The sequence below is a fragment of the Echiichthys vipera genome, assembly GCF_963691815.1.
Source record: "Echiichthys vipera genome assembly, chromosome: 9".
NCBI classification, from domain to species: Eukaryota; Metazoa; Chordata; class Actinopteri; order Perciformes; family Trachinidae; genus Echiichthys; species Echiichthys vipera.
The window spans coordinates 23,000,976-23,028,564 of NC_139834.1; the positions used below are offsets into that span (position 1 = coordinate 23,000,976).

At 41.5% G+C, this 27,589-nt stretch overlaps 5 protein-coding genes across 5 annotated transcripts in view; 1 reads left to right on the plus strand and 4 right to left on the minus strand.

The window, feature by feature from the left end:
• Positions 1 to 441: 441 nt before the first annotated feature.
• Positions 442 to 7,612, minus strand: amt (aminomethyltransferase). Its single transcript, XM_083920612.1, has 9 exons — positions 7,455 to 7,612; positions 5,801 to 5,968; positions 5,496 to 5,576; positions 4,538 to 4,669; positions 4,370 to 4,448; positions 4,003 to 4,148; positions 3,472 to 3,652; positions 2,723 to 2,878; positions 442 to 1,825 (listed from the first exon to the last, which is right to left on the minus strand). Exons 1-9 carry the CDS (start codon positions 7,578 to 7,580, stop codon positions 1,650 to 1,652), a joined length of 1,245 nt encoding a protein of 414 aa, XP_083776738.1. The 5' UTR covers positions 7,581 to 7,612; the 3' UTR covers positions 442 to 1,649.
• A 1,307-nt stretch (positions 7,613 to 8,919) lies between these two features.
• LOC310951292 (uncharacterized protein) lies at positions 8,920 to 11,497 on the plus strand. Its single transcript, XM_083919442.1, has 4 exons — positions 8,920 to 9,210; positions 9,531 to 10,277; positions 10,786 to 11,004; positions 11,253 to 11,497. Exons 2-4 carry the CDS (start codon positions 10,142 to 10,144, stop codon positions 11,387 to 11,389), a joined length of 492 nt encoding a protein of 163 aa, XP_083775568.1. The 5' UTR covers positions 8,920 to 9,210; positions 9,531 to 10,141; the 3' UTR covers positions 11,390 to 11,497.
• Positions 11,498 to 12,425: 928 nt separating this feature from the next.
• hyal3 (hyaluronidase 3) lies at positions 12,426 to 20,859 on the minus strand (the record flags this gene model as incomplete). The annotated part of the gene is made up of 7 exons (XM_083919291.1): positions 20,807 to 20,859; positions 15,179 to 15,475; positions 13,733 to 14,168; positions 13,448 to 13,595; positions 13,176 to 13,302; positions 12,817 to 12,906; positions 12,426 to 12,740 (listed from the first exon to the last, which is right to left on the minus strand). The coding sequence occupies exons 2-7, from the start codon at positions 15,446 to 15,448 to the stop codon at positions 12,426 to 12,428; spliced, it is 1,386 nt and encodes a 461-aa protein (XP_083775417.1). The 5' UTR covers positions 15,449 to 15,475; positions 20,807 to 20,859.
• Positions 16,522 to 20,225, minus strand: naa80 (N-alpha-acetyltransferase 80, NatH catalytic subunit; the record flags this gene model as incomplete). Its single annotated transcript, XM_083919292.1, has 2 exons — positions 16,522 to 18,188; positions 20,174 to 20,225. 2 exons carry the CDS (start codon positions 20,223 to 20,225, stop codon positions 17,263 to 17,265), a joined length of 978 nt encoding a protein of 325 aa, XP_083775418.1. The 3' UTR covers positions 16,522 to 17,262.
• Positions 20,860 to 25,327: 4,468 nt separating the features above from the next.
• Positions 25,328 to 27,589, minus strand: part of prkar2aa (protein kinase, cAMP-dependent, regulatory, type II, alpha A) — a 50,432-nt gene continuing 48,170 nt past the window's right edge. The window contains exon 11 of the mRNA XM_083920830.1: positions 25,328 to 26,655. Within this exon, the coding sequence (XP_083776956.1) occupies positions 26,531 to 26,655 (125 nt within the window). The 3' untranslated portion in view covers positions 25,328 to 26,530. The remainder of the gene's footprint in view (positions 26,656 to 27,589) is intronic.

Consider the following 27,589-nt stretch of genomic DNA (forward strand, 5'->3'; position numbering starts at 1 on the left):
TGGTTCGAGTCTCTGTGTGGACCATGAATGGAGCGTGGACTGGTGGCTGGAGAGGTGCCAGTACATCTCCTGGGCACTGCCGAACCCCCAACTGCTCGGGGCTCGGGGCACCGGTCACTGGCAGCCCCCTCACTCTAACATCTCTCCATTAATTGCATGTATATAGGTCCTGTCTGTGCATGTGTGTGTGTGTATTTCGGGCCTGTGTGTGTGTGTAACATGAAAAAATAATAATTGAGTGAAAATTGAATTTACCCATTGCGGGACAAATAAAATAATTCTTCTTCTTCTTCTTGAGAAAGTCAAAAATATGAGGGACTCGGAGCAGGTCCCAGTCCTGTTCCCTATCTCTGGGCCACTCCAGACCCTTCGTTGGGAGCCTACATTTTTTATACCAGTGTCCATTTCAGTAGAACAATGACATCAGGCCATGGGAAAATTACATTTTCTTTAATAAAGATTTTCCAATTTATGAAACAACGTTATTCAAAGTTAACATGAAAATTCTGTTAAATATTAAAATCCACAAGGCAGTGAAAAAAGTGCACCTTCAAGACCGAGATGGCAAAAACTGACAAGCTTTAAATCAGTAGTATTATTTCTATATTAAGCATGTTATTGTATTTGACAAAATAATACATTCAGAGCTCCACAGAAAGTACAAAGACAATGAAATTACATTTCAGTAGCTGAGACAAAACGCACATAATGACAATGAACGTACTGTAAAGTTAGGTTATCATTGTACCACATGTAAATTTCTCTTTCAGGTTCCCGATCCAGTCATGTTTTATCTGATATGGAGATCCGAGTTTTGACCACATCGACAGAGCAAAATAGAACTTCCTCAAAATCCCTCCAAACAAGAACTGCATGATTAAATTTGCTAGGTAACACGAAAACACCAAATGCACAAACTGAACTGGCCATTTGCGTTAATTAGCGCTAATTATGATAATTAATAATTGTCTTCTTCTTATTAATTTTCTTATTATCATCATTATTATTATTATTGTTATTATTATGATTATTATTTTAGCTGGCCCTGTGTTTGACCCTTGATCAAGGTGTTTATGACCAACAACAATATAAACAGACATTTGGCACAGTGGTATGAAAAACCTTGGAAAATGCAGACATGTATCGATTAAACATCAAAAGAACCTTTTGGCATCTTTGTTTTGGTACAGCGGAGGCAGATTTTTATTAGAAAATTATATCATGTTTCATTATCTAAATTAATTTTAGATTCAATTCAAAAAGTAAATTCAATCCACGCGTTTAATGGTCCCCATAGCCTCAATGTTTGTGTTCCTACTACAGGTGCACTACATTGATGTAGTTTAACCTGTTGCCAACACTTTTTAAATAGAAAAAGAAAGTGTTAAGAGAGCATGTAGGCCCATACTGTCATACATACATTCTCTGACTCAAAAATACTGCCTGCTATTTATTTTCAGCACACACACTATACTGTATCGTATGATAGTTTATCATTTTGGATTATTTTCACCAATACAGACTTTCAGTTTCACATTGTTGAAGGTAAACAGAAGGGGGCAGCATTGGTGACTATGAGACGCACAGGAAAAACGTTCCAGTGTGTGTGCGTGTGTGCGTGTGTTTGTGTGTTTGTGCGTGTGTCCCTCCTATCCAGAATAGTAGTTGGTGGGGACAAAGGGCATCTTGCTGACGGTGGCGGACACTGCTTTTTTCCTGACCTCGACCTGGATGGCTGTCCCGTTCTTAGCGAATGCAGCATCGACGTAACCCATGGCAATGTTCTTTTTTAGGCAGGGGGAGGGGCAGCCGCTGGTCACCTCACCTAAATAAACCAGAAAAGAACAGGTTGGATTGATTCACATGATTCCCATTTGCTCTGCAGATCCATCTGGGAACTCTCGTAGGGAGATCTTCTGGGAAGGGGCGAAATACTGTTTGCTGATTGGACAAACCATCTATCACCAACATACGGGCCAAATCAACCAATCAGATCAACAAAGTGTATGATGTTCTAACAGCGTTGAGGCAAAGCTCAGAAAGTATACAACATATCAGTAAAGGATATTTGCAGTTTGTGTAACTCAAATTCACGGATAAAAGACACAATTACAGGTGACGTTCGCTTGGCAAACAGATCCAAATGTTCTCTATCAAACGCACGTTACCAGACCGATCTGCAAGTAAAATACAATAGAGCTCGCGAGATCAGGATGGTCTCACGGGGCTACGACGTACCTGCCAGAGCAAATGAAACATGAGCTGGGCAGATTTGTCTGGTTCCCAGGCTACAAAATGATGGAACTGGTAACATACTTTAAATAATAAGGTTTTTTTTTTTTAATATTAATATATATCAAAATTTGGCTTATGCATGCAAAATAACACGTGAAAACATGCTACAAATAATAACATTTAATTTGAAATATCGAAGCCACCATGTGTAGGATTTGAAAATGTCTGACTTTGACCTCCCCCGTGGTAGTAAAACAAAAGATAAAGCAATGCATGTACAACATTCAACATATTGTGGCTTTAACATTAACTCTTTTCTGTGTCAGTGGTGGTGCTTTATGTTATTTTAAAACACATGCTATTCATTTTATTTCACATTAAACTCTAGCAGTTATTTCCTTCCAGCGGTGTTGCACCACTCTTAATTAAATACAAAGGTTCCACAGCTCTCTCATATCCACCACAGCCACCATGTTTGCTTTCTGACCTATGATCTTTCCATCAGGGCTAAGTATGGGTGTGTGTTGTCTGACAGGGGGGCCGGTGGACACCAGACCAACTCTTTTCCTGGCTGTCTTGGCTTTGATCTGAGGTACAATGATGTCAGCGCCGGGGAAATCCTTGGTCTGACGCCGACGCTTTCCTGTACATGAGATGAAAAAACAATGGAATTAATACACAAAACAGACTGAACACTGAACACACATGTTTAAAGCCTAAGTTACTACTGTGTATGTGCTGAGCTTGCCGGATGTTGTTACTAATTGTTTTTACATCTAAAGTTGTATGTATAGTGTTTCAGTGTTCAGGACAACAGGAAGACCGGGGCACCCCCATGTGCTTTTAGGGATCCTTAAATAAACAATAAACAACAATCACACGGCTCATTATTTCTGTGAATCCATGAGTATTTATGACAATTAAGTTTGTCTCCCAATTTTCTCATCACCTTGACAAAAGGACCTTGTTTACTGAAGTCTTCTTGATTCATTTTGAAAGCTTTTCAACCTGGATTTTAATGCACACAACAGACTGAACTATATATCCAAAGCTCGAGTAAAGTGCTAAACGTTCCACTATGTTCACCCCCCTGCTTCCGGCCTTTATGCAAAGCTAGGCTAATCGGCTGCTGGATTTAGCTACATGGTTATGTGTGAAATCGTCACCTGTTCCTCCACAATCTCGTTAGAAAAAGCGAATACTAAAAATCTGTTATAAAGAAAACTCAAATCTTACCTATGGTCCAGACTAGGGCGCCCTCCACAGGCGTGGTGGTTTCATCTATATCGTTGCCATACAGACAAAGCCCCGCCTCCAGCCGCAGACTGTCCCTGGAGCCCAGACCTGCCAGCTTCACCTCACCGTTAACCAGCAGCTTCTCCGTCAGCTCCACCACTCTGGACTGAGGCACGGAGATCTGGGACACAAAGACACAGACAGATTGTAGAGCTGGGTCTCCATCCAAATGTTTGAATGGAACTTATGAAGTGGAAACAGCATTTCGACTCATCAATGTAAGAATAAAAGGCCGCTTTTGGAGGAAAAGTATATTTTCAATAAAGGTATGTTAGTATTACATTAACAGATGATGGCATGTAAGTACAAGTAAAGACATGATGTGTAAGAGAGAGAGAGAGAGAGAGAGAGAGAGAGAGAGAGAGAGAGAGAGAGAGAGAGAGAGAGAGAGAGAGAGAGAGAGAGAGAGAGAGAGAGAGCGAGAGAGAGAGAGAGAGAGAGAGAGAGAGAGAGAGAGAGAGAGAGACTGACCTCCACCCCGTCTTCTCCAGTGTATCCACAGCGAGTGACCCTGCAGCCAGGAATACCAAACACGGTGGCCAAGGTGGAAGTCATGAAGGTCAGCTTACTGAGGTCCTCTTTCAGCCCTTCCTGGAGCACCTGAGACATGGAAGGACCTGACAACACACAGCACAACTGATAAACTATCTACAAATACACAATTAAACAAAGGGAGGAAAACAAGACGAAAGGTAGAAGGCTAAGAATGATGGGCTGACAGGTGGGAGGAAAGAGAGTGAAGAGAAAGGGAAGAAGGAAGACAGAACAAGAGGCAGGAAGGAAAGAACAAGAGAATAAGGGATGAAGGAAAGAAATTAAGTACGGAAGAATATTTCACCTTGCAGAGCAATCAGCGCTTCATCAAGGAACTCCAGATCCACATCAAAACCTGCAGCTTTGAACTCTGCCAGTCGGGCCTACAGGCAACACACACACACCACCAGAAACGTTCAGTCTACCACAGTCCTGACCTGTGTGTCTATACACACTCTTTGTCCGCGTTTACCTTCATATGAGCCGAGTCCTTGTCGGAGCAGCCAGCGTTAGAGACGACGTAGAGGTAGCCCTGGTCCGTCTTTGTCACAATGAGGTCATCAATTATCCCTCCTTTCTCAGTGGTGAAGAGGGACAGTGTGCCCTGGGGGGAGAGGGAGGAGAGAGAAAATAAGTTTTTATGTTTAAAGTCTAAGTTACTATTTCACCCTTTACTTCCCTTTTTTGAGCATGTGCATAGCTTGCCTGATTGTTTTTGCCTCCAAAGTTGCCTATATTACATGTATGTAAAGTGTTTCATCGTTCAGGGCCCCAGGAAGACCGGGGAACCCCCATGTGCTTTTAGGGATCCTTAAATAAACAATAAACAACAATCACACGGCTCATTATTTCTGTGAATCCATGAGTATTTATGACAATTGAGTTTGTCTCCCAATTTTCTCATCACCTTGACAAAAAGGACCTTGTTTACTGAAGCCTTCTTCAATCATTTTGAATTTTTTATTTTATCCAAAATGTACTTTAAACCAAACTACTCTATCTAGGAATTTGGGAGTGGATATCAGAAATGATTTAAATTTGACAACTCTTAAAAGAAGGTTATATAGGTGGCTTAGTTCCTTTATAGTCTAACGTTAGTTTTCTACCTGTAGAGATTGCATTTATGCTTTAAATATCATAAAAGTGGTGTTCATTTGTGTTTTGCTAAACAAAATGTGCAAGTATCATACACTTTTGTTTGCCAAAGATCTTATCCTCTGCAATAATTCAAATGGTAATTCGAATTTTCATGTCGGCCTACAAAATTACATCATCTCAACAGCACTCTGTGACTCTAAATTAATGCTAATTTATCTGCTGAATGTTAAATTACCCCACTGTTAGCTAACAAGTTCACATATTAATTTAAACGGTGATAATATGTCTGCATAAGAGGACAAAAAAAGGTTCAACCTGAAACAAAATCTCACCTGATTGTCCTTGAGTTCTGCAATATCTGCAACTACGAGGGACTCCATGAACTTCACCCTGTCTTTGCCGTGGACTTTGGTCTGAATGAAAGAGAACAAAGGGGTAGATTTAAACACAGCAAAGCAAGATAACTCTATTCTGGTGGGTCGTTTTGTGGCTCTAAAACAAATCTAGTTGACAAAAGCGCTGAATTTTACTATGAAGATGTGTGTCTACGAACATGATACGTGCATTTGTATACGTGTATTTGTTCATCTGTATTCAAGTGTGTGCATTTGAGTGTGTCCGTTGACACTCGTCTCACCTGCAGCATGTGGCTGACATCGAAGATGGAGCAGTGCTCTCTGGTGTGCATGTGTGAGGCGATGTGACTGTCTTTGTACTGAACGGGCATACTCCAGCCTGCAAACTCCACCATCTTCCCCCCCTGCTCCCTGTGGAAGTCAAACAGCGGAGTCTTCTTTAAGGCAGCCTGGGGGGAAATAAAACACTATACTGAGTGTGCAGAAACATAGAAACACAGGGAAGTGAATTTTGATACATTCATTATCATACTAAATGGTTGAAATCATGTATAATGGTTTTACAATTAGCATGTTCTATATATACATATACATCTATACAGTGTTCAAATCTTACAGCACGGGTCAGGGATGTTTGTGCCGTTGTTTTTGTTTTTAATTGTTTTCAATGTTATAACAATCGAACCACTGTAACATATTGCATCCCATTCCAAGGAAGATGCACATACTTGGAATAATAACAGATCAGTGTTTCCAAGCCCCTTTGTTCGGTTCTTTCTGCCCCGGACTTCTGACCTTTGAACCAGCCAGCGAAGGGGGCTTATCAGTAGCAGCAGCAGAATTGCATTGTGGGGCAGAGTGTGTCGGCCTTTTACATAACACTCGATTGTTTTTTTAACAAAACTGTTCAAGTTCAAAGTCAGCTATTAGTTTGAATGAATTGAGTTGTAATACACACACTGACACACACACGTGGAAACACACACATACACTTATCAATGAACCGCTGCAGATTACAGCTTGCTGCACAGTTAGGACTTTAGTCTCTTTAGTTACCCCTTTTGCTTTGTGCAACACTCAAAGATAAATCTGAGCTGACATATTATGTTTGACTGATCATTTAGGAGTCACGTTACAGATCATTCATAGCCCCCTCAGTGAGTGCGGGAAGTAAATGAGTGAACACATTGCTGAATGACTGAATGAATGAATCCTGGTAAGGTCACACAGATGGAGCTGACAGCGCTGTAGAGTCTTCCACTCGTGCTTTTAATCAAATCATGTTGTGCAGCTCAGTGAGGTGAAGCAGGCGGAGGAGGGGAGGATGACAGTCTGCTGGGACAGATGTGCATTATGTCTGCATGAACTGACTGCTACTGTGACACTCGTGTTATTATTGTAATATGCAGTAACACTAAAAAAAAAAAAAAAAAAGAGCCAGTGATTTATAGTTTTTCTGGGGCAAATGTTCAAATAGAATGGCAAAATATTTCCAACAGACTCCAAAAACACCCACTGTATCCTGAAGAGGTTTTGTGTTTTACAGCCTAGATGTGAAATATGACCTAGAAAAAGGAATTCATGTAAACACACTACCGAGGGCATTTAATACATTAAATGTCTGAACCCTTGACCATTTAAATAGTTTAACAGTGAACAGAAAAGCAGGATATCAGCACTCTGGGCCACAGATGTACCTACTGTAATAACATTATTGGAATATTATACAGATAACCTAAAGGGTGCAAAGGGTAAGGTTGTTGAATATTAAAAACACTTTGTCCCCTACCACAGATATAACGTCTTCCCGAAGAAAACTAGTATATTTCATCATCGTCCAGTCAAAAAACCGCTGATGCAGCTGCTTTAACCAAAGTGTTGCACATGCAATATGGAGAAGTCGCAGCGATAAAAGTTTTCCGAGCAGCCACTTACATCTGCACTGGAAGCTTGTCTCTTCCCCGCGCACGCAGCTCCAGCGACCCGCAACAAACCGTCCCTGGGAGCCCGCAGCCCGAGCCCCGAACCCCCGACGCCGACCAGCAACCGAGCCCACATCATGCCGCCTGAGTCCCCGCTGTAGATCTCACAAACATACGCTGGACGGGTAACACTTCCGCCGTGTTGCTAAACTCTGGAATTGTTTTTTGCTCTCCTGACAAAAACACATGATGCGGCAGCGATTGGAGGAAGGAGCAAAGACTTGTGGGAAATGTAGGCTACTCGATGAGTATAATTGCCCAGCGGGGGTTCACTATTTGACCCCTATCAAACAACTCGGATAATAAAGGAATGATGACTGGCCAGCCCCAGAGCCATAATAGACTATATTTAAAAATAAACTGGAACCCATAACCATGACACTGTTTATTGGTTGTTTTATTAAAAGTATCACTTGAAACGTGTGTCACAGGAGCCAGAAAAAAGTGAGTGATTATATGCAAATACGACCAATAAGCCTTTTATTCTCCATGCCACAGCTTTCCTTTATAGGACATAACAACTTTAGTAATTACTGTGTAATTGATGCTATAGGTAGTTTTTTATTGATATGCAATCGTTCTTAAATGAGGTGATATTAATGCCAGATATCACAAGTTAGCAGAATACCTCAGTTACACCCACAATCTACATCTTTTTCTCATTGTGAGGGCAGAAGCTGTCAATGGGTCAACAGGGCAAAACTTAAAAATGCCTTATTTGTCTCAGTTGTTGATTTACTGCATTTAAAAGTATAAATATTTTTGCACACATTTTTTGGGGGGGTTGAATGGCCTGTACCTAAGAAACAGGACCCTCACACACTTCATTTATGGATTTTAATAAGCATGTTACTTTTGTTTTTTGGCCCATGTCAGGCTGTGATGTGCAGAAGAATCATTTTATGCCTTTTACCATTCATGTTTAACATTTTTCAATTACAAATTGTATCCTAATGTAAATTATTTGCCTACGGATTGGATTTTTCCAATTGATCTTATTTACATCTTTATGGAAATCAAGACATTTATTCTCATCCGACACTTCTTGGAAACAAAAGCATTTGTTTTCGGTCAGATGAAGTTGTGTAGCCAACGCTATTTATCCATGTGAGTATTTGTGTGTGCGTTTATCCCCATGTACCCCATCATGTCCTCCACCCAGATCATTGAGTCATCCTTTGGCCTAAGAATCTAATAATAACGGCATGCTTCTGCTGCTATTTCAGTCGTCGAGGGCCTGCAGGGTTGGGCAAACATGAGCATGTTTGGAGGGGGGGTACAGGGCCCTCTCTCTTGCCTCTAGTTTGCTCTAACTCTCACAGGGCAGCTGGGGCTAAATCAGAACATGGACATACAAACATACTTAGCAGGAGGGGGTGGCACTGGGGCGTCCTACAGTTGCTCAGTGACACACACAATCACACACACACGCTCATGAGGAGGTGGACCCTGAGGCAAAACCTGGAAAACTGTATTCGTTGTTGGATTTCATTTCCGTTTCGGTTGGATTACTTTATTTTTACTTTTGCCGCTGGATAACCCGTGTGGATATTTTATGCATCTCATATCTGCTCCTATGCCGACACATGTTTTAGTAATCGTGAGTCTGATTGTAAGGAGACTGGGTGAACGAGAAGAGCGGCAGGTTGACAAGAACAAACAAGCAGGCACACTTAAAACCCAACGCAGCTCTTATTCTCTTACAGTCGGTAAGTGGGAAGAGACAGCCTGTAAATCCGGTCCTCAGGCAGTTAATCATCTATTTGTAAATTCATTTAGTTAGTCATTAGCTTTTCCTGTCCTTCAGCCTTTGATTCAAATTCCAGCAGCATTGTGCCTTTATGGGTTTGACAACCAGCTCTATTAATAGATGATAAATCAGCTATTCACATGACCTGTTGGTTCTGTCTTCAGATAGTAATAAAGATGTATTGCCCTCTTACACGATACATATTTACCTACTGCTCTAACTGTATTTTAAATACAGAATATATTCTAATTGTTTCACTTCTTTCTCTTCCACTTTTAGAGCCAACCAGTCACATCATCATCTCTACCTTTTACCAACACGATATTTGAGATCTAGATCAAACGAAACTAGATCCAATTAGAACAGTTCTATTTATGAATTTCAGGCACGTAAATGAGCACAGAGCAGACAAAAACATTTGCAGTAGTTGCAATGACGTCCCCTATAGAGCAGGCAATAAGACATACATAATGTGCTGGCTGTGTATTATCAACACACCATAAAAAGCTGTGAGCTCTGGATAAATCACCCAATCCTTCCCTTAACTTTGCCTCTAGGTCTTGGGATGACAAATGAAAAATAGCACCAAAATCAAACATAATGTTATTGTGTATATCTCACATCCCAGTCACAAACTAATCAATCATAGTCAACAGCTGGTTAATTTTTCAAGGCCCAATTCCCTCATACACCATTTTAGTGGATGTTTATTTCTTAAAATTTGTTTTTTAGAAGTTGCCTCTCATGGGCTTTGGAAGCTAATACTGTAGAAAGCTGCACTGCACAGCTTTAGGAAGATTATATAGCTTCTAGACCTAATCACTAGAAATAAAGTGTGGACAAGTGTAGGGCCATCTTGAACCTTTGTCCATCCCTCAAGAGGAGGCGAGATGTCGAGGCCTTCTTCCTCCCAGACCACCCCTCAGTTCTACAGGGTCAGCGACAGAGATCTCACAGAGATCGAGCTACATTCTGTGGACTCTATCAACGATCTCCACCGAACACACCATGAACACAGTCACAAAGGTACACACACACACACACACACACACACACACGCACACACACACACACACACACACACACACACACACTGAACACTGCAAAAACATATATAAACAAACAAGCCCCAAACACAGCCACAACGGTACACACCCACGGACACAAAGGTACACACACACACACATTCTAACCCCAGCCAATACATACAAATAAACCCCCAACACAGCCACAGAGATACACACACACTGAAGAATACACACACACACATACACCAAACACAATTACACCGGCCCCCAAAAACAGAGCCACAAAGGTACACAAACAAAAGGGCACACATACACAGACACAATGGTAAACACACACTCTGAACCTAGCCAAAAGCTATACAAACAATACCACAAACAGACCCACAAAGGTACACACACACCGGCCCACACAGGTACTTGCACCCCCGACACAGACACAAACACCTAGGACCAGCAACAACAATACACACACAAACACTGATTGACTCCGCTGTCTATGATTTCAGGGATGAGGCCTCCTCGTCCTGCTCACTCCCCCTCCTCGAATGGGAATCTCTACACAAGTGACATGACAGCTATCAATCAAAGAGGCCGTCCAGTCAACAGCAAATGGCAGAGTCGTCTGCAGGATATGTTGACACCCAGTTCATCGCGTGCTTATGCCATGGGCTGTGCTATTATCACTTTGCTTCTGCTAACAGTGTTACTCATCTTCTACTTTTTGGGTGAGAAATCACAATTATTTATTTTCAATGCTCTGACATTTCTGACATATTTTGTATTTCCTAGATCTATGACTTACACTTTAAATTTCTATTTCATGCAGATTTGTTGATCTTTTCTGCATAGGCATATATTTCTTAATGAATACAGGTTGTTGTCATGTAAGCTAGAATTAACAAAAACAAAACAAATTTTTGAACCTGAGATAGACAAAACTGACAGTTCGTCTTTGTGTCTGTTCCTCCTCCAGTCCAGCAGGGCGGCGCAGTCCGGAAGTTGACTGAGGCAATGAGGGAGAAAGAAGCTGCAGCCACAGAGCTGTCACTGCTGGTCCAAGAACTGCAGGCACTGAGACACAACCTGACTGCCATGAGAAGAGGGACATAATGCAAAGAGAACTAAACATACACATGCATACATACACACAAATATACATTGGACATGAGATGCTTTATAGTGCAGTAAGACGGTGTTTTACAGTGGGTTTTTCCTGAAGAGGAGGCTTTGTGAAAATGTTCTTTAAACGTTGTCTGTGTTTCATGATTAAATGTAACTGCTGAAACAATGCAGTGAAGAGATGGAATGTTTCTGAAAACATTATCACTTTCTCCTGCCTCCTTACTGTGTGAAAGGATTTTTGAACAAAGTCAGAAACTTTTTATTCTGTGATAACAAATCCTACCAGTTCTATGGAGCCCCTCTGGGTTCACATTCAAATAAATACATTGTGTTCAAATAACTGAACACAACACAACACAACCAGAAAGAGCCCAGAGCACCCCACACAGAAAGAGTTAATACAGCAATAAAGTTCACTGGCTAGTTGTGATTAAGAACATTGCTGCGGCTGTCCCTGGTTCAGGCTTTGGACCGTCCATCACTCCCTGCATGAGTCCTCCGCCCCCCGGTCACACTGGTTCCTCCAATGAACAGCCAGTTCCTGTTGAAAGAACACTCCCTCCTCTGTAGGTTTCTGCTTCCTGGGGCTCATCCCTTTTCCTCTGACTCCACCTACTTTTAACCTGGAGCTTATCTGCAACATCCTTTAATTATATCATCTGTTAAATTGATAATAATGTGAAAGCATGCTAAATACTTTTTATCTAAATTCTATATCTGCACAGTGCGTAATAATAAAACTATATTGTGACAAAAACAAACACTTCATGTTTAAAAATCTCCAGAATAATATAGGTAACTTCCCCAGGCCCCAATGTTGTGCACTGCAAGATCCTCAGATAATGAGCACAGCTTAAACAAATAAACAGTTAAACTCTGAAGTATTTGCACTTTGAGGTGATATGATATGATGTATTATAGATTTTTAACTGAATTTCACCTTTAAGAAAAAACAGCAAAATGAACACAACTCATAGTTTATTTGGTTTGCTTTATTTTGACACCTTGATAAAAAAGGTTTGGGTTACTGGCTCTTCTGTCTGTTTTCGACCTGCCTCTCTTGACACTGTTGCCCGGTCCAGCCCAGGTAGCACTGACACATGAAGTGGTCGTGAAAAGATTTGTCACTGGAGGACTCAGTGTTGAGGTAGATTTCATTAGCGTCAGAGGCCATGGCTGGACCTGAGGAGGCGAAGTGACTAGAGCTGGGGCGTTGTCTGGCACAGCGCCCATTGCCGTGGCAAAGTTGGAGGCTGCAGCGCTTCGTGATAGACCTCAGCGACTGGACGAAGGGACCCAAGATGGTGTGTACGTAGTCTCTGAGGAGGATGCACTGATGCTGGAGATTTGGAGAAGGGTTACACACACACACACACACACACACACAAATATAATCTCTCACAAACATTACATACCTTGGATTCCGAAAATTTCAGCTCTCCCCACAGCACAACTCCAGCAGCTCCCAGCGCTGCACTCTCCCCCAATGTGTGCACCAAGTCTGTCTACACACACACACACACACACACACACACACACACACACACACACACACACACACACACACACACACACACACACACACACACACACACACACACACACACACACACACACACACACACACACACACACACACACACACACACACACACACACACACACACACACACAAACAAACACACACACACACACACACACACACACTCGAACACTTTAAATTGGTATGTGTTTGAATGAGTGTGCATGTTTTGTGAGTTGCAAGAAATCCCACCTTATTAAGAAAAGTGAGAGTGTGTGTGAATGCTAGCCTGGAGTAGGGAAGGACCGGTGTGGCATGATTGGTACTGTTGCCATGGCGCCAAACTGACGCCACCCTCAAAGCCTCCAGCAGTCGGTGTCTGAGTGAAGAAGAATGTCCATCAGTAATGTCCTGCGTGCAAAAGCTTTTAGTTCAACTTAAGTCACTAGAGGTTTGCTGTAGGCTGTGTGCTGAAGTGTTTTGATGTGGGCGAGCATTGCTCCATGGTTCTCAGATCTCTGTACCTGACCATCAGAGCTGCATCCGTGGACCCTGCTAGCCTTTGTGGCAGGTAGATGCTGGGATAGAGAGTAGTGGACTGACGCCAGAGCCAGGACAGACGGTCGTTTTGCTTTTCGGTCCCATTGTGGCAGCGTCCTGTGTAGCTTTTATCTGATCACACACCAGAAACAAGAAAAGACAGCTTCATTTTTTATCATCAGTTATAAAAAGAAACTTCATGTTCAGGAATTTTAACAATGTTATATGTATAAGATGAAGAGCAACCCGACACACATTGTTAGTTCTACCTGTCTTTCGTTTCTGCATATTAAAGCAGGCTGGAAAACCATAAAACCCCCAGAGTCCCTTGGGATGACCTCTGAGCGCCGACCGCAGTGTCTCCTCCATGAACTTCTGAGCGCTCTCCTCAAACTTCTGCCTTGCCAACCTTTTCGTGGCCGTCTCTGACAAATCCGGTCTCTCCTGCCTCACCAGCATCTTGGACTGCCTCCGATATTCCATTTTGGTTCCAAAGTTTCTCTCCCACAATGGCCGCCACTCTTCCCAGTCGATAACGGCAGAACCGGTGAAGTTTGGCTGCAGCAAGCCGGACATCTGCGTCGCCGCAATGGAAAGGTGAGTTGAGAGGTCCCCGAGCTGCGGTATCCCTCCGTTTACCCTACTGCCATATCGAGAGAGGTATGGATATTTCCCCAGGCGGTCACGGTAGAAGATGGTCATTTTCTAGGAGATTTAAACATTTAGAAAGTTATCACCAAACACTGTTGCCGGATAATGCTTTTTACCCTCTTTAAGCTTGTTGTTTTGGTTTAATGGTACATTTGCTGTGTTTTTCAGTCCTCACTGATCTTGTTGTGCTTTGAGAAATTGGTTCTTCAGACTCAAAAACAACATCCCAGCCTATCTGTTTGCATTCAGAGGAGTCTTTCTATGTTCCCAGGGTTCCCCAGCTCAATGTCCTCTTAATTTGACTCATTAAGGACGTCTTTCAAACTGTTTAATGTTCCCAGCAATTTTTCTTTCTCCATGGTGCTCAGAGAACAACGTACTGCTCAATGTCAGCAACACCAAGAAGCTGTTTGTTGATTTTAGAAAAAATCAGGCAAAGACACACACACACACGCTTGTCTAAATCAATGGCACCGAGGTGGAGCAGTTTTAGATTCATCACAGAGAACCTGTCGTGGTTAGCAAACACCTTCCCCCTGGTCAGGGAAGCTCACAAACCACTGCACAGTATTTCTTAAGGAAACTTAAGGAAGTAAAATTCCCCTGCCAAGTTCTTGTCCACTTTTAAGAGGAGCAGTAGAAAACTTCCTGACAAAGGGGCATTGTTCGAGCACGGCCCAGGACAACCATCCCCTGCTGTAACAACAGACTACAGAGCAACTTCTTTCAGACTGAATCCTCAACTCATCTTCCCTACTCCACCATAAAGAGTTTTGTTTTTGTTTTTTTCTTTTGTATCATACAAAGACTACAACATGCATCTTGTGTTGTGTTGTAGAATGACAATAAATGAAATGTTGGGACAAATGCATCATAAAGTTTCCCGAAATATAAACTGTAAATTCATATCAAAAGCATTGCTTTGCTCATTTTACATATATTTGTATATAAAATATAGAACGTGGTTAATTTATACATATTAAAATCAATAAAAAAGCTCCATAACAGAATCAATATATGTCTGTACCACATCCCATTGGTGAAACTGAGCTGAGATCAGTCACCTGTCCCTGGAAGCTCTGCTGTCGGTTCTCTACGATATCGAAGTCGCGCAGGTCAAGGTGGATGTTGTGGTGTTTGTGACACCGGGCCGTGGGCATGTTCCACATCACAACGAAGGGCCGGCCCTGTAGGATCGGACCTGCTGCAGCCACAGCAGGAGGGGGGGTTTGAGGGAGGACAAGATCGTGCTTGGAGGTTGGTGGCAGAGAGGTGGAGGCCAGAGGAGAGAGGAAGAGGAGGAGGAAAAGGAGAGGGAGGTGAGACAGCAACATGGCTGCTCACCAACTGATGGGTCCTTCCTGACAGGAGAGAGAAAAAGGAAGTGAGATTTGCTGATGAGGAACTTTTCTGCATTGGGAGTGACTTCTTAACGTGGTTGTCATGGGAAATTAAACACAAGTTTACAGGCGTTAAAGTAGCCTTCAACATGTTGTTTGCACTGTAAGATAATTCTAACACCATGTGAGCTTATATTTGATAATTAACGACTCTGGCAGATAATAACATGGGAAAATAAAGACAGAGGAATATGTTGATAAATTCTCTTTATTTTCAGAATGTTCTCAGGATAGAAAAGAAAATAAGGCTTCAGTTATCTGGCAGATCAACAAGGCACATTCGAATAGTTCAACATTACAGTTTCACGTGATTTAATAGCAGCAGAATAGGCTGGATTTAAAAAAATATATATAGATTTTTCCCAGGCCCGGCTCAAAGGGCAAAGGTAATGTACTAGGCTGGGCTGTTTGGATGAGCCAAATATGTTTTTTTCTCAATTATCTTTACTATGCTTCCAGAGTCGAGCTATAATTCCAAACAGACCTCTTTCAAAAGATTCCCTTCTGTTAAAATAGTTAAATTAAGTAGTTAGAAATTATTTAATTACATCCAAGCCTTCTTCCCTCGTTGAGAAATTGAAAATATACCAATATCAAAATATTAACATCTCCGTAGAAGATGTCTGCTAGTTCACAGAAAAGTCTGTGTCAGTGTTTGTCACCTGGAGGCTTCAGGTTTCCACATCACACTTGTGTAAGTTGCCTTTTGGACCAGAGCTTGTTTACAAAAATAGTTGTGATGTCACAGAATCATTAAAATTAAACAGAGATTTAAGGTGAGCACAGAGAAACGCCTCCCCTTTAGAAGAAGAGCATGAAAAACAGTCTTGTAGTGTCAAACTGCACGTACATTATTCTGCAAAGTGAAGCTCAAACATCCAAGTAAAGTAACAATAAACACTCTATTCGAATGGTGGGCGGCTTTAATTCACAATTTGCTAAAGTTGGCTTATTTTCATCGTGTTGACCACTATTTCTGTTTGACTCACTGCTTCGTTAGAGATAAACAGGGATATGTCTGGGCCCAGGACAGACACATGGGCGGCTGACGCTCAGAGGTAAAGCGGGTCGTCCCCCATTCGAAAGATTGGCAATTTAATCGCCCGGCTGCACTGGCCTGCTTGTGGACCTGGGCAAGACGCGGAAGCCCAAATCGCTCCCTGTGCTGTGCATGGGTGTTTGAATGCGGTATGGATGATAAGGTAGCCTCTGCCATCAGTGTATGAATGTCTGTGTGAATGTGACAGGTAGTGTAAAGAGCACTTTAAGGGGTCACAAGACCATTTACACTGGCGCTTCACTATGTCATTATTTAAGCTAGTTATTCAGAAGTGAAAACAAGGGTTGAGTGTATCCAAACTGCCACAAACCAACAGCATCACCTTCACTTCAAAACATGAAAATAAAAAGGCATTTGTAACAACTGCTTTTTGAAAAACGTGTTCACTTCTGTGTTTCAGCCAGAGATACACGCCTTTATGGACTGAGCCTGAGAGAGGCCGAGTGTATCTGAATGTTATTTACCAATGAATGAAGGCGTAAACAGTTTCTCTATTTCTCTGGCTTACAAAAGCATTTATGTCTCTCCCTGTATTTCCTCCATTACTCATTTTCTGTGTGAAAGACCATTGATGGGTTTGTACGTTTGTACTTCTGTCTTTTGATCTGTGCACATAGAAACATACATATGTACAATGTGCATTAATGTGGGTGAACGTGTTTTCCAAGTGCATCTGATTGTGTGTTCGTCAAATGTCTTTGTGCATCCAATAGATGGGAGCTCCTTTGGCGTCTCTGTAGGGAGTTTCAGTCAGAGTCTGAACTACAGGCTGCCCTGCAGACTGAGGAAGAGGAGGAGGTGGTAGAGGAGGGATGGAAGAAGGAGGTGGAGGTGGTGGAGGAGGGATGGAAGAAGGAGGTGGAGGTGGTGGAGGAGGGATAGAAGAAGGAGGTGGTGGAGGTGGGGGTGAACCCACAACACAAGCCCCTCCTTGTGGTATTTGAGCAGCCATCTTTGTCAGTGGTTGCTTCTGTGTGTTTGTCTCTTCGCTTGGCATTCTGGAGAACCTCAAAAGCATCTCCATAGGAACAAACGCTGCCATGGCGCCTGCGTTCTGCACCGGCATCGACAGCATGTAGCCGAGGTGGGCGTAGAAGTGCTGCTTATCGTGGGTGGTCAGGCACAGGCGCTTGAACCCTCTACTCTTGGCGTAGCGCTCAGTCTCCTCCATCAGAGTCCGGCCGTAGCCCTTCCCTCGCTCCGCTCTGGACACCACCACTGACTCGACGAACAGGCTGCCGCTGTGACCCACGACCCGAGACAGCCGGGCGTGGCCCAGCAGCCGCTCTGTCTCTCTGTGGCCACTCAAGAGAACCAGGCAGAGGGGGAATTCTGCGCAGGACTTCTGGAGAGAGTGCACCCGGGCGGCCTGGCTCCTCTGCCACTCAGAGTTGACCAGGTCTGCGCAGGGAACCAGCAGGTCCGGACGCCGGTGGATAGGAACGCCACGGATCTTCTCTGATTGATTAGAGTCAGTGTGCAGCTTCTCTTTAACATCTCCATCCAATGTTGAGACCTCGCAGGCTTTCTCAACATATCGTGTTTGACAGTCAGATGTTGAGATGGGCCGCAGGTCAACGTCCAGCTCACCTCCACTCTCCAGTTTGGAGTTCGCTGACGTAGATGGTTCCAACCTGAGGGTTTAACTAAAGTCAGTCTTCATTTAACCCCTACATCGTCACTGGAGGTCAAAATTAGAGAACAAAGTATTAATACTTCATTTATTCTGAATTATTGTTATTTTTTATTGTTCAGAATTTGATAGAATATCTGCTGTGGCTATACCACTGCTGTACAGGCATGTTTTTTTTACATAACCAAGGCACTTCAACAAAAACCTTTATTTTGTGAAAAAAAAACTGAGCAAAATCAGAGAACAGTAACCATTGTGTCAGACAAGCAGATTTAAACAATGTTTTCTCAGGGCTATAGGATTTAAATATATAAATAGGAAGTGTAGAGGCCCTTGCTTTGAATGACTTTAGCAAATCTGCGCCCACAGGACATCACTAGTTTCTCACACTGCTCTGGTTTGATCTTGGTCCATTCTAACTCACTCTCTTCCACAGTTCGGTCACTGTAGTGGGTTTCTTAGACATTACTTTCTTGCTGAGGATTTTCCAGAGATTCTCTATGGGGTTTAGATCTGGACACGCCTTGGTTATTTAAAAAAAAACATGCTAGGACAGCAGTGGTATAGCCAAAGCACACAACACATTCTATCAAAATCTGAACAATAAAAAATAACAATATTTAAGAATAAATCAAGTATTAATACTTTGATCTCTAATTCTGATCTCCGGTGTAAGTAATATATAAGAAAACACAGATGTTAGAACATTTCTTTTTATCATGCAGTTCCTCTATTCTGTGGTTAGTCTGGTCAAACAACAGTCTGTATTACACAACAGGTAGTCAGAGCCAGGGAGAGGTGTGGAGGAGGTCTGATCGATCACATATACACTCTATTATGACATTGTTTCTGTGATAAATCTGACAGAGAAACCAGACTTTCTTCATCTTGTAAGCAGAACATTTGGAACAGATGTAAACATTGAGCGCCCTGACGGGTCTTTAGATCGGTTCTGCTGTAAGAGGAGAAGCACGCAGGAGGATAAAACTAGAGTGTTGATCTCTATCTAATCTCTGTCTGTACTCCCTATTTCCACTGCAACCTTTACCATAACACGCTGCTACTCTGTCGAGAGTCGCGTGCCTTGCTCGTGGACACTTGGTGGATACAGAGGAAGGAGCGAGTCATTGATCTTCATAAAGCTCTGGTGTGACTCCAGACTAAAGTGGCACTGCAACAAGTTCCTTCATCATCAATGAATCTGATGATTTTTTTCTCTATTTTTATGGCCTGACATGTAAAATGGTGAAAAAATAAAAAATGCTTATCACAATCTTAAAGTTGCTCCTTTTGTCAAACCAATAGTTCAAAACACAAATTTAATAACATAGAAGCAAATTATGCACAGCACGATTACATACAAACTCAGTGTAAAGCCGCTAATTTGTGCTGGGCGATGCAAATACACGCTAAATGTTAGCACGACGCCTATCAGCATCGAGATCCTGCTCCGTTTGTGGGCCCCAGGAGCTCCACGACTGTCCACAGTCTAACTGCAACAGAATGACACTGACAGAAACATGCTACAGGGGTTTTTCATAGAATACCTGAAAATATAAATACAGAAAATTATTTTTTTTTTTAGTTCTTCTATTAAAAACCCCTGTAGCATCGTGTTAAGCTTTGACTGAACATAACTGGATTGAGTGCAGATGTTAAGCTGATGTCTAATATTAAGAAAATTATTTCTAATATATCTAATAGATGGGTGATGAACTTAACAAACTAAGAGACTTTTTAATCCATTCCTGCCTTTAACCATTTGGTTGACTACACCCACACTGTGTTTACACAAGTCCTTAACAAGTAAAGAGATGATTGTCAAATAATAATGTTTAAGTTTTCTCGTACACTCATTCCTCACCTCTTTTTATAAGCATTTACACATCTTGGTGTGCAGTTTTGGTTTTAATGCTGCCATCATTCTGTCTTAGTCTGAATGGGGAAGTAGACTTACACATCTTACCACACGGTTTCTTGAGACGGCTGCGAACGCAACGCAATGTGATGACATTCATGATGTATACTGGTTTCTGTTGCATCTTTTTTGCCATTTAACCAACTGTGTTCGATTAACGCTTATTTTCTTGGTTTTAAAGCAGACAAACATCCCTCAGATGTGCAAACTGATTCGGATTCATACCGTACCCTCAAAATCTCATATATATATATATATATATATATATATATATATATATATATATATAATATGATATGATGATACTTCTGACATTATGGTCTAATTGGCTTTTTGAAGCACAATGTGAGCCAACAAATGGTAGGAGATAGCCCAATGCTACTACACATTGCTAAGGCGTCGAAAACTATATGTTAAAAGGTATAATTCATGCTGTTTTTTCACAAGAGGCTCAAACTCTATTACAGTAGGACTCAAAATCATCTTAAAGAAGCAGACGCAGAGAGTTCAATCTAAAGCTGTGAAGAAACACTGTGGGTTTTCCTCTATGTCCACAGAGTCTGTAAATGTTCAGAGAAACAACGCAAATTCCAAACGTTTATTTTAAAAAAATGATGCGGTCCAAATATCCTGAGGAAAATTTGAGTTAAACGAGCAACATTTAAAAAAATACAAACTCACCGAGGTAGTAGAGAAGCTGAAGCCAAGCGACTGACAGTCAAGCGGTACTGCCTTCTCAACGTAATTTCAAATTTTCACAACATGCACAAAAGAAGGATGTTTGAAAGATGCAACAGGAAACTGCCAGTTGAGAATCACACAGAGGATGAGGACGGGTCAACCTATCAATACCTTCACATACGGCAATTCCTTTGAAACGATGTCCAGATTACATCAGCAGGAAATAATGTATCCTCTCATTCATCAGGTGTTTAGAGTATTTTAGGCAAGTGTCATGACAGCATTTAGTTATGACACTTAGAAGGGTTACTACGGCGTTGTTGCTAATAACATTCCAAACGGCTCCATTGGTTTCACATGCCGTAGGCCATTCAGCCATCTTTAATTGTATTATATTCACTTTTGAGCTTCCACTGTACTTAAAGGCTCTTGTGCAAGGCGCTGACTCCAGTGCGAGGCAAGAAGACAACAAATATTTTCCTAAAGCCGTCAATTAAAAGTAATGTTATTATTAGAACAGTAAATGTGTGAACAAAGTTGCTTTCATATTGTGGTATTTTCCAGTTTAGCATGTTTCCTGTTTGTCTCTCCAGCATCTGTGAACGCACAACACCACCGACTTTCTAGCAGATAGGGAACAGCAGCAGAAGACCACACTGACACTTAATCAAGCACCAGGTGTGCCTAATAAAGTGGCCGCTGAGTGTATATTCAGATGTGATACATTAAGAATGTGTTGAAACACACTGCACTTGATATAATCACAACCAAGATAGTGGCACAGAGGGGTGATGTCCTTTAAGCTTAGTTTTATCTGCCTGTTTGTGCTTGGTTTTGTTGTCGTTTGTAAGTTGTTGGTGTTATTTGACAAATAAATACTTTAAAGAATGGTAAATGGCCTTTTACTTATATAGCGCCTTTCGAATCTTCTGACTACTCAAGGCTATTTCACAGTGTTTGTCACATTCACCCATTCACACTGATAGCAGTGGACATCTACATACATCTAATCTAATCATTCACACCACAGTTACGCACCCATGCGCAGCACGGGGAGCAATGTGGTGTTCTTTACTGACTGAACAATCAGATACAATATGATCATTGTGTGTGACAATGTTATATTACTTAATCCAAACATGACCACAAGACATGAGGAGAGTACTGAGCTCTATATATATTATGTATCTCAAGATGAATAATAAGCGGCCGAAATGTGTTTTCTCAGGAGGGTGGCTGGAGTCTCCCTCAGAGAGAGGGGGAGAAGTTCAGCCATCTGTGAGGAACTCGGAGTAGAGCCGCTGCTCCTTTGCGTTGAAAGGAGCCAGTTGAGGTGGTTCGGGCATCTAGTAAGGATGAACCATGGGCGCCTCCCTAGGGAGTAGTTCCAGGCACGTCCAGCTGGGTGGAGGCCTCGGGGAAGACCCAGGACCAGGTGGAGAGATTAGATCTCCACACTGGCCTGGTAACGCCTCAGGATCCCCCAGATAGGGCTGGTTAATTTAGCCCGGGAAACGGAAGTTTGCGGTCCCGTACTTGTGCTGCTGCCCCCGCGATCCGACCCGGGATAAGTGGATGACGATTGTTTTTGAACCAGTAGAGGAAGCCCCGCGTGAGCAGGGCATCAAAAAATTAGTTAAAACTCTTATTGATCCTCTCCACGGAAATCTTTAGTAAAAGGCGAAAGATTTATACGATCTGAAGAGAATCAAGAGTGATCTAACTTCTAGTGGGGAAAGCTCTGGAAGCCTTTCGCCGTCTCACCTCCCTCTGTTACGGTTCATGGATACGCGTTTAATTATGTGTATCTATAAAACTGCGACAGACAAAAACAATATGAAGTGAGTATATTATCTGTTAACGGTGCAGCGTTTTGAATTAAATAGACGTGTACATTGTTTAATAAATACGGTAAATGTAACACGCGCGCTATGCATTATGGGAGCAAAGCGACGACAGCCACGCCTCCACTTTATGAACTTTTTTTCGGTTAAAAAGAAAAAACATTTATACGTTTTCTTTATCAGAGTTGGTAACGTTACTATAAACTTTTTCAAATGTGTTAACATAGACATTCAAAAACAGTCCTCGTTTACTTCCTGTTGCAGTGTTTGTGAATGACATCAACTGACAGGACGTTAACAAGGAACACGGCTGTTGCCTAGCAATGGAATTCAGTTGAAAAGGTCCAACAGTTATATCGGAAAGCTTGGTTTCCAAATATAGAATTTAAACGCCTACACCATCGCATCATGTAGCCTCAACCTGAATGAATCCTGTGTTTACATGCCCCAAAGTAAATACATGATAATAAAAAATAATTAAAATAAAGCTAAAATGTTCATGTAGAACATAACGAGCAAAATCTCTTGACCCGTGGGTGTTGGTAAGAAAGGAAAAACACTATTTTGAACACATAAACCATTAGTCCTCCTCTCTTCTTGGCATCCGCTTCCATGTAAGGTAAGGCTACACATTGGCAGTCAGTGCTGCATGTTAGCTAGCTCATTAGCTTACTGTCAGCTTCAGAAGTAAATGCAGTGCAGTGACATTTGATCGAAATTAGTTGACTATTCATTAACAAACACAATTCGTGTTCGTTTCTCACCACACTGTAACGTTACCTACATCTTTAGTCTCGCCGGTGCTCGTCCTCCTCAAGAGTGCTGTGACAACTGATCTGGGGTCGGCTATAATTATTTTAAGGATGGACAACAGCTGATAACCGTCAATGATATCGGCTCCAAGATCAGTTTCTAACCGGCAACACTACGGCCTCGTCCGCTGAGCTTCTCACTGATCTAAACGGTCCGCCACCCTGCGGATGGGAGGGTTATTACACAAAACTGTTACTAGATAGTTCAAAGTAAAAATTACAAGATATTGTAAAGGGTGAGTAGGTTATGCATGTGGAGAAGAATAATGATCAGACTTGTGTTCACCCACAGAAAGGCATCTGTGGTGAAGTTATATGCAGCTTCTGCAGTCCAAACATTCTCTTCTCATCCTTGACACCTTCTGTTTGACCCGTTACCCTACTCCAGCTCCAGCTCCAGGAGCATAAAAGCACAGACCACCAGACCTCAGAACAGTGTCTTTCGTTGAGCCTACCTAGCATACTCAACTAAACAGACACTGAATGACCCCTCACCTGCAAAGATGACCACCTTTTGAGGTAAAATCTACTGCATTTCAGCAATGATTACATTTATTCTAATGCAATAATCACAATCACACTAATGCAATAATTATACTCATACTACTGCTATAATTAGATTCATTCTAGTGCAACATCTACATTTATAATAGTGCAATAATTAAATGTATAATAGTGCAATAATTATAATCACATTCATTCTATAATTACATTTATTCTAGTGCAACAACTACATTTATTCTGGTGCAATAATTAAATTATAATAGTCTATAATAACAATTATTCTAGTGCAACAACTACATTTACAATAGTGCAATAATTATAATCACACCAATGCTATAATTACATTTATTCTTGTGCAACAACTAGATTTATTCTGGTGCAATAATTCCATTTACACTAGTGCATAATTCCATTTATTCTAGTACGATAACTACATTTATTCCACTTCAATTATTACAATCATACTAATGCTATAATTAAATTTACTCTAGTGCAATAATTACATGTATTCTAGTGAAAAACTACATTGGATTTATTTAGTTAACACATTTGAGAACCTAGAAGTTTGTTGTTTGCTGGAGTTGTTTTGTGGTGTTTTTTGCTCGTATCCTTCTGTTGCACTGATCAGGAGTTGCGGACTCCTAATGTTGTTGTAGACTGTAGAGTGACAAGAAAAAGCTTTCTATTCCAAACATACTCCTCAATTGGCATTTGGATGAATGGGACTCCTCTGGGTAGCTGCACCTACAGTAAATGCCTGAGCTGCTGATAGTAGTTGCAAAAACTGACAAAGGGATACTGCGTTAACAAAGCAGTGCAGTTGTCTTAAATAGACCCCCTCTCCAACACTGATTAAACACACTTAACAGGACATTAGTTTAAATGTGCTACAAACTGTGGAAATGATCGAGATCCTCTGAAAGTCATCAAATAGTGAGTGTTATGTTCTTAAACATGTTGCCTTGCAGGAAATGCACATTATTTTGTTCATCCCTTGCATAGAATTTGTAAATCCACAAGGTGATATGCATCATCCCTTTTAATACACACACCGCAAACATGCAAATCCAGGGTGTAGCTTAGTGTCAACCATGGTATAGCACCCTGGAGCAGTTTGGGGGCTCGGTGCCTTGCTCCCAGGCACCCAGGAGGCACACTGGCCTTTCTCCAGCTGCCAGTCCGCACTCCGTACTTTGTCTGTACAGGGACTTGAACTGACAACCCTCTGGTTCCCAAGCCAGGTCCCCACGGATAGAGAGAAAGAGCAAAAGTACAAGGCTGAATCATCGAAATACGTTTACCACACTCTGAAGTTGTTAGTCAAGTTTGAACCAAGAAGAGATTTTTAACAAAATGTTTGCTTTATTTTTTTATCCAGGACAACTCATTCAAGGATAATCAGGGAGAAATAAGCACTAATGTTTTATTAGATTTTTTTTTTTCAGTTTTTACATTTTGTCAGAGATGGATGGTGAATTTATCAGAATTGGTCAAAGTAAAACAAAAAATAACAAATGAATATATAATAACAATACATTAATAATTAATTCAATACAATGAAGTGTGCCGTCAATGATAGAATAACAATGGCCCAGAAAACGTAGGGTTTTTATTGTTTTCACTGCTTCTTCTGTGGTACTGCAATAATCACCAGCACTAACTCAACTCAATCAACAACAGTAGAGGAAGAAATGGAGCGCGCTCACAAAGTTCTGCACCCCGGCCTCCCAAAGAGGAAACACTTTTTTTTAAATTTAAATAATATTTTATCAAAGCTTCTGTTTTTTTTTTCATCTTCATAAAATGTTTCTAAAACTTATCTGTCTTCTTTAAACTTTTTTTTTGTGAATATTTTTTTTCTTTTCAGAGATTTTAAAAGTTTTTCTTGCGTGGTTGCCTGTGTGTGTGTGTTTGAGTATATGTATCTGTGTGTGTGTGTGTGTGTGTGTGTGTGTGTGTGTGTGTGTCTGTGTGCGTGTGTGTGTGTGTCCTTTGCTGAGGCTCGTTGGAACAACTTTGAATTGTTTAAGTGCTCATGAGAATGCAAAGTCTGCACATATGAAGCGTGACTTGTTTTCAAACATGTATATGGACTGTGTGCTTAAGTGTGTGTGTGTATTTTATGCACTTCTACTGCATTACCTATTTTAAAGTCACTGCAGCAAAGACATTCATACTGAGAGGTTGAAGCTGCTCGAGCAACGAGGTCTGTGGCCTTTAGCTTTCTCTGAGTGTGTCTGTGAGCTTATCAAGGAGTGTGTTGAACTAGTATGTGCACGAGGATGAGCAGACTAAGTGAAGTGGGCGTCTCTCAGTGCCTACATAGGTGTCAATGTATATGTATATGTATATGTGTATGAGAGTGTGTTCATACTGTATCGACATTGATGTACTTGCATGTGAGTCATGTACAACTTCTCACATGTTTGCATGCCCTGTGTCAAGCTTATGACGAGTTTGTATAGCCACTGCGTGATATGAGAGAGGACGTGTGTGTGTTTGTGTGTGTGTGTGTGTGTGTGTGTGTGTGTGTAATAGAAGGCACGGAGGGTGGAGTGGAAAGGTCAGTCTCTCAGGTCCATGCTGGAGCCGAACAGGGCCACCAGCTGCTCTTCATAGTGGGCGATGTTCCTCTTCATGATCTCCTTACAGGAACCCAGGAGGCGCTCAAACGCCTGCACGTCTATTACTGCACAGACAGACAGAGAGAGAGAGAGAGACACACACAGAGAGAGGGAGAGAGAGGGAAAGAGAGAGATGTTAGGATGTAACGGTTGAAAAGTATAGTACATATAGTAGTATGTTAAAAATGATACGATACACATTTGATAGCATCAAGTACCGAAGCTATAAAGAAAGCAGATCTTCAATCAGATTTTCAACCTGAGGCTAATGAAACAACAAGGTAGTAAATCTACTGTGTGTCGGTATGTGTTCACAGTACAACAGACAGCATATGTTGCTGTAGCATGGCAGAGCGACATTTTTCTCTGCTTTGTGATCGAGCAGCTGTTGGAGACAGCCTGTTGAACTGTTAGTACAGCAAACAGAAAGCATACTGATGGACAATACAGACAGGAGTGTCCTTACAGTGTGTGTGTGTGTGTGTGTGTGTGTGTGTGTGTGTGTGTGTGTGTATGTATGTGTGTGTGTGATATTAAATAGGAGAGAGGAGGCTGACACTACATCTACTATGAAAAAAGAAACCTGTCTGGATAAACAAATTAAAGCAGTGTACTTATCATTTTAAGCAGATTTCACAGCAGAGAGATTACAGGTGACAGAGAAACAAAAAAAGCTGTTTAGAAATCCTGTGTTCATTTTTAAAAGTGAAGAGCTGCTTATCCACTGTGGAGTGTGAATTAGTGCACCAATTAAAAAAAAAGGCACAATAGTTATTCAAAAGCCTTTAATTGTCAAAAAATGCAAGGTGATGGCAGACGAGACAAAGAGCTAAACAGCAATGGTGAATTAATCAAAAGGTAAAATTGCCACTTGATATCTCATGACAAAGTGTAACAGCGCGGTAAGTGGGAATTAATACCACAGACCTTGCTGTAAGGTTGAGGGTTTAAATAGTGCATATTACCTGGTTTAATTATAAACCAAGGATTTTTATTGAA

What these genes read in the sequence shown, in the direction of transcription:
- amt (XM_083920612.1), bottom strand. Translation starts at nt 7,580, where the DNA reads ATGATGTGGGCTCGGTTGCTGGTCGGCGTCGGGGGTTCGGGGCTCGGG. An exon ending in GACAAGCTTCCAGTGCAGAT is followed by an intron (nt 5,969 to 7,454) that starts GTAAGTGGCTGC and finishes ATTTCCCCCCAG; the next exon opens with GCTGCCTTAAAGAAGACTCC. An exon ending in CGCCCTAGTCTGGACCATAG is followed by an intron (nt 2,879 to 3,471) that starts GTAAGATTTGAG and finishes TCTCATGTACAG; the next exon opens with GAAAGCGTCGGCGTCAGACC.
- LOC310951292 (XM_083919442.1), top strand. Translation starts at nt 10,142, where the DNA reads ATGTCGAGGCCTTCTTCCTCCCAGACCACCCCTCAGTTCTACAGGGTC. An exon ending in CCATGAACACAGTCACAAAG is followed by an intron (nt 10,278 to 10,785) that starts GTACACACACAC and finishes CTATGATTTCAG; the next exon opens with GGATGAGGCCTCCTCGTCCT. An exon ending in ACTCATCTTCTACTTTTTGG is followed by an intron (nt 11,005 to 11,252) that starts GTGAGAAATCAC and finishes TTCCTCCTCCAG; the next exon opens with TCCAGCAGGGCGGCGCAGTC.